Source organism: Rhynchophorus ferrugineus, unplaced genomic scaffold (assembly GCF_030347505.1).
Source record: "Rhynchophorus ferrugineus isolate W39M unplaced genomic scaffold, kcgeb_rfMv2 rfM2, whole genome shotgun sequence".
Classification (NCBI taxonomy): Eukaryota; Metazoa; Arthropoda; class Insecta; order Coleoptera; family Curculionidae; genus Rhynchophorus; species Rhynchophorus ferrugineus.
This window is the reverse complement of record NW_027472581.1, coordinates 81,246,326-81,253,049: the sequence shown is the minus strand read 5'-3', so window position 1 is coordinate 81,253,049 and position 6,724 is coordinate 81,246,326. Positions and strand designations below refer to the sequence as shown.

The 6,724-nt window shown below is 34.4% G+C and overlaps 1 protein-coding gene across 1 annotated transcript; it reads right to left on the bottom strand.

The window, feature by feature from the left end:
- Window positions 1-971: 971 nt before the first annotated feature.
- On the bottom strand, window positions 972-5,944 carry LOC143190613 (uncharacterized). Its single transcript, XM_076395031.1, has 3 exons — window positions 5,425-5,944; window positions 4,466-5,364; window positions 972-4,363 (listed from the first exon to the last, which is right to left on the bottom strand). Exons 2-3 carry the CDS (start codon window positions 4,878-4,880, stop codon window positions 1,032-1,034), a joined length of 3,747 nt encoding a protein of 1,248 aa, XP_076251146.1. The 5' UTR covers window positions 4,881-5,364; window positions 5,425-5,944; the 3' UTR covers window positions 972-1,031.
- Between the last annotated feature and the right edge of the window lie 780 nt (window positions 5,945-6,724).

Genomic DNA, 6,724 nt, shown 5'->3' with positions numbered 1-6,724 from the left:
CTTACTTTTAAACTAATTTGTTCTTGCAGTATTAATCTGAATTTATCCCAGACAGTATGTTTGTTGGTAAGATCAGGCTTTTTTACTTTTCTTAGGATTGTCGTTTTAACAATACTGGAGTGTGATCAGATGTTAGATCGCACAGGCTTTCTGTACTAATTTGATTTAATGAGGTGCTAATGAGGTGTTAATAATTTTGTAATATAGAAATCCAACAGGTAATATTTATTTGAAAAGTAAAAATATATGTGAATATTTCTTATAATTTAATTATAATGTTAAATAACCAGATTGCCTTTTTAAACCTTACATTTTTATTGCATCAATTTTAACGACAAAATTTGGTGTTAGATCCATCAGTTAAAAGAAAAAGGTATTTTCATATCTTCCTTAATTAAATTATAAAAATAAATTGCAAAACTTACTATTCTTTTCTCTGACGAATGTGATCTCTAGATGTTTTGTTTTTAAAAAAACAGTTAAACAGTTACTACTTATAGTTTCTCCATTCTATAGACCAGAATTTTCAAATGATTGTCCATCTTAATGCAATGATAACAAATCACTGTTATTGATGTATCTTTTAACGATGTTCTTGGAATTAAGTGCTGGAAAACTGATCGGAATTTGGTGAAATGAATATGGTCTGATTTCATCAACTTGTTCTGTTAATCTTCTAACTATTGATTGATTAATTATTCAGTCTTCCAGCTTCATCTATTAATTCCAATAGCCATCTCGAATTCCACTTCTCATGTGAGAATGAAGCATGGACAGGTGGTAAAATGATAGAAATTGACGGGATTATTTATAGTTTACTAGCTGACCCGACAGACTTCGTCCTGTCAAAAAGATTTGTAATGTGGCAGTTTTTGTGCCTACGTATTTTAAAAAATTCTCCTGAACAGAACCATCACCCTGGTGATAGGGCGTTGTGAATAAAAAATAATTAAATAAAACATATATAAGGATTGAAAAGTAAGTAATCGCTTTATTGTTAATCATGTGAATCATAATTATTATTATTATTATCATTGTAGTGCTTTGTGGTATACGATGTTCTTTGTTTGATTACCTGGCGCATAGATAAACAAATCTGATGGTTTTCCAACACGGGAACAGGCAACATACAATTGACCATGTGAGAAACATGGGTTTTCTAGATTAATACCACAAACACTTAATGTTTGCCCCTGGGACTTGTTTATAGTCATAGCAAAAGCAAGCCGCACTGGAAACTGTAGTCGTTTAAACTCAAATGGCACATCAGTCGGAATCATTGGGATGCGCGGTATGAGAACATCTTCTCCTTTATACTTTCCTTTGAGTATAGTTGCTTCTATCACATTGTTTAGTAATTTTTTTATCGCTAACCGTGTACCGTTGCAAAGACGCGGTTGGTTGATATTTCGCAACATTATAACCACCGATCCAACCTTTAATTGAAGATTGTGAGGTGGCAATCCTGGCAAATCCAGCGAGTTTAAAAATTCCGGTGGATAGTTGACTACATCATCTTGATTAGTAGCCGAATCAACTGATTTATATATCCTCAATTCGCCTGTAATTTGTTCTTGAATTTTGAAATTTAATTCATTTACATCTATGTTTTTTGCAGCCAGTATAGCTCGTTCGCTCAACCAATCATGGTTTCTGTAATTTTGAGAAACATCTGGAAACACCTTCTGAATAAGTTCATCTTTTGATCGAGTTAACTGACAAAAACTTTGAGGAAAGTTAATGCAGCCAGTCAACATGTCTATAGGAAATTTGCCATTACCAATGTCAATGAGTTGTTTAGAGAATATGTTTCCAGATTGGTCATTTTGCAACTCGACACGCATATTCTTGCTTAAATGAAGTACTTTGACATGTTTCCACAAATTGGAGGACTTTAGACATGCAGTGAGTTCATCAGCTGGCGTTGATCGTGGAATCACTGGCAATGTTTGACGAAAATCTCCTGCTAATAAAAGCATTGCACCACCAAATCGGTTATTATTGCTACGTAGATCTTTTAAGGTTCTGTCTAAAGCCTCCAAAGATTTTTTATGTGCCATCGTGCATTCATCCCAAACAATCAATTTACATTGCTGCAAAACCTTTGCCATTGCAGAGTTCTTCGAAACGTTGCAGGTTGGAGTTTCATTGCTTTGCATATTTAATGGCAATTTTAGTGCTGAATGGGCTGTTCGACCACCTTCAAGCAAAGTTGCTGCGATTCCCGACGAAGCGAGTGCAAGTGCAATTTTATTTTGTGAGCGAATTGTTGCTAATTTTAATGAAATCAAAAAAGTTTTTCCTGTACCACCAGGTGCATCTAAGAAGTAAATCCCTCCAGTTTCATCATTTGTTACTTTCATAAGAGTTTCAAATACATACTTCTGTTGTTCATTTAACAGTGGAAGATTTGTTTGAATTAATTCTTTCAAAGCGTTGAGATCATACAGTCTTTCTCGATGCAACTCTTGGTTAAAAGCGTCATGCATTGGACGATTGGGCGCGGTCAGGCCTAATTGAATTAATAGTTTGTTTGACATTATCAAGCACATGTCCTCAATTGAAATCAATGCTTCATTGTAAATTTCTTCACTGATTTGTATATTTGGATTTCCCATTCTATTCCGTATTTGATACAAAATATCATCACACATATAATCTTTGTACTTCATCCACAAATCAATTGGGTTTGATGGGAAGCATGTAGATATGATTATAGAAAACAATGTTCGTATTTGATGAGCGTGTGATGATATTACAGCATCATTGAGAGTTTGATCCCAATGAGCGTCATTTTCAAGCAATTGCAAACGTTGACAGGCTTCTCTGTAGGATCCACACAATTCACCATCAACAGTTCGTAACTGTTGGAATGATGTTGGGCCACGTACATTGACTAATAGCAGTCGTAAATAAAAACATTCATCATTGCTTGGATGTACTGAATAAATCCGGCCAATCGCATCGGTGGAATATACATCTGTATATCCTGGAACTGGTTTTCCTTGTTTCCGTCGTATAAATCTCCTTGAGGATTGATTCCAGGTATAATATTTTGGCATTTCAGAATATAGCAATGTTTGTGCGAAATCATCGTTTTGGCATGTCTCAAAAAAACTGGTTAATGTAGTAGATGGTGGCTGAGCAGCTCTTTGTACTGCGTTCTGTGCTGTAAAATACACTCTTTGTCCATTTTCTAAATGTACAGCTAAGTGAACAACAGAAGGGTGTCTCTCATGAATAGGAAAAGAAAATATTCGCCAAACTGCTTCATTACTGCTAACATAGCGGCCCATTTGGTATTGGGTAACTTCATCATTAGAATTCTCTGCACCAATTCCAATCACAGCCATATCACTCCCTTTGGTTACATATTTGCAAATGTATTTAATCGATTTCACTGAATGGCAAGATTCAACGTTGATGTGTGCTTTGAATGTCTTTGATAAAATGGGTGAATATGGAACAATCCAACGATTATCTATTTCAATATCTTGTTGATTTAATTTGACAATTGTTGATTTTCCATTGTCTGCTGTCGATCTGCGACGATACAATGGATAACCGTCATTACCAGTAATTGTTTCCGATATTAATGTCCGTGGATATCGTTTTGAACATTTACCATCCATCATACACGGTGAATTTTGATTAAGAGTTCCACAGGGACCATGTATCATGTTTTTGATAACTACCTCATGCAATCCAGGATCTACTTGTACATTAGGGATTTCAGCTGATATCACTGCATCAACTTCATTTGGCCTTATCTTTTCAACCAACCAAATCAAAATGTGTGCATGTGGCAATCCTCGTTTCTGCCACTCCACAGAATACATCCAGCAGCGTGTCTCACCAAACACATTATGTTTTACGATGAAATTCATTAAAGATTTCAACTTTTGTCTAAAGACTCTGGCTGTAATATCATGACGATCAATGGGTGATTGCCCAGGGAATAACTCCTGCTTAATTTCTATCCATTGCGGATTGCATGTAAATGTGATGAACAAATCTGCTGTACCATAATGACGAACATACGACATGGCATCTTGAGCATATTCGTGCATATGCCGAGGGCTTCCGATGTATGTTGCTGGAAGAATAGTCATCCGACCGACATTCTGTGCATTTCCATCAGTATTAATCGCATCTCGAAGGTGAATATACTCTTCAGATCGGAGTTTGGTTTGATTCAACCTGATGAATGTTAATCTCTCCGTTTCAATTTTAACATACATGTCAACAACATATTTGTGATATAATCGGCGACATTTCAATATGTGATTATCTTCATTTTCCCGAATCATTAGGCGGTATGAATAATAGTTCATTGAACTGACTTTTTTGTTGGTTTCAGAACCTGTAAACAGATTTTGTTTTAATAACATTCAAATATAAAATTAAAATACATAATATAGTGACTGAGATATTATCGCCATAGCTAAACTAATATTTTAGTTACCTGTAATGGGATTTATCATTTTTATTGAGAAATCGTAGCCATCTTCACCTTGCCAAAATATAATGGGATATTGCAGTGCATCATATGAGCGGTGTGTTTCCTTTATACGTTGTAATTGATCATTCCGACGATGTAAAACAATATCACGGGATTCCAAGTTTTCTCCAACTACAACGATAGCAACTTCATCAATAGTTGGTGCATTAAAACGTCTTGTATGTTGACCTGCAGGTGTTTTATCAGCTCTGATTACAATTTTGTGATTATCGGATGGCATCAGATCCAGGGCAGTTTTAAACAATATAATCAATTGATTGCGTTGATGAAATAAATTTTGTAATTGTTCTACAATAGACCTTTTTACTAAATTGTTATGTGCACAACGCAGATCAATTTCTTGTGGTGAATTGCCCATAAAATAAATTTGCAGGAATTTGTTGTCGCTATCTGACACTGGTAACAGTGAACCTGCTCTGTGATATATTTGCCCTTGTATCTGTAAATAAAAAAAATATTATGGTGTGGTATAAATTAATGGATTGTCAGTGATCAAACTTAAATAATATTTGATCTTAAAAAGTATATATTTAGTTTTAACTAATATCTATCAATTATAAAATATAATAAAAGTGTCACTGAAACTGAATCACCATATAATATGATGACTAAGTGATATATTTCGTAATGATTAAGAAATTGAAGATTAGTAACACATCTTAACTTTGGTGACAGAAAATTTTGTTCGCTAAAATAATTATGATTAACTGCTATAATACATACCTTGAAAGTTGGCATAAAATTTTCCCGAACTGCATTTGTTGCCCCAAATGAAGTCATTTGAAAGCAATTGTTATATTGTTGGATATGTGTCAAAAAGTGTATAGAATCTGTTCCTATTCCTGAAACCAATGAGTACAATGGTTCTGGTGGTGGATCCAATGGTATCAATTTCACTTTACCATTTGCGCAACACAATCCATTGGCTTCGTTTTTGTATTTTAATGCCTTACAGTGTGAGCAAACCAAGTTCATAGAACCAATAACAACACATTGGTAGTTACTGTAGTCAATTGACACATCGTAACTGAAAGCAGCTCGATTCAAACTTGCGCGATTATTAGTTGAACGTCGCGCTCGCGGTTCACGCGTTTGTGATATCCGAATTCTTTCACGTTCATTTCCGTCGTCACGTTCTTTTGCAATACGATTATATCGGTAATTAGCTTGGTTTATAGCATTTCTGGTTCTTCTACCTAAATTGCTTCGTCTTATAGGAGGCATATCAAATATAAATTATTTTTTCACTAATCACGAACTAAACAAACACTAACTAACTAAACACTCTGCACAAAACACGATATACGAATTTGTTTCGTGTATCAGTTGACAATTCATCTGTCATCTGTCAAAAGTCATCTGTAACAGACAACTTTTTTTTTTAAATTTGATATGACTTGAACTCAAATCCTTTTAAGCCGTACGAATTGTTTTATTTATTTAAAATTTGAATTAAATTTTAAATAAATAAAAAATTTTAAATAAATAAAACAATTCGTACGGCTTAAAAGGATTTGAGTTCAAGTCATATCAAATTTAAAAAAAAAGTTGTCTGTTACAGATGACTTTTGACAGATGACAGATGAATTGTCAACTGATACACGAAACAAATTCAAACAAAAAGGGCTTTTTTTAGGGTTTTTCCAGCAATAATTCTAATTTTTCTCGCCGTAGAAACCATCCTTGAACTTCAACGAACATTTTAAAAAAAGATTTGGCCAAATTGGTCCAGGCGTTGTTGAGTTATGCGCTTACCATCACATTTTGCGATTCATTTTTATATATAAGATTCCAGTGATTGACAATTTACAGTTGACAACATAGCTACTCGAGGGAGCCCGGAGAAGTAGAGGCCGTCTAAATCTGTGTCGGGGTTTTTAGAGGTCCAGCTCCATCGTTGGGTCGTCGATTGAGGGCGAGACTTGGGTGTTTCCTCTTTTGTTCTATTGGGAATTCCGTAATTCTGTAAAATCCTTTTGTCATACTATTTAAAAAGATGTAAATCTTTTGAATAAGATGGATTCTTGCATGAATCCATGCAACAATCAGAGGAGCCTCTTAAGTCTTATTTTTATAAAATTCTTCAAGATAATTGGCCAAATGCTTTTAAATTAAGGACAATATGGTTGATGATGCGCGACGAATATATTCAAATCATACGCTCTATAATACCTATTAATATTTTCAACCAAGGTTTTATAA

Bases quoted from the DNA above. Each gene is read 5' to 3' on its own strand.
- LOC143190613 (XM_076395031.1), bottom strand. From the start codon at position 4,880: ATGGGCAATTCACCACAAGAAATTGATCTGCGTTGTGCACATAACAAT. The intron at 4,364-4,465 runs GTAACTAAAATA...ATCTGTTTACAG, and splicing joins AATGATAAATCCCATTACAG to GTTCTGAAACCAACAAAAAA.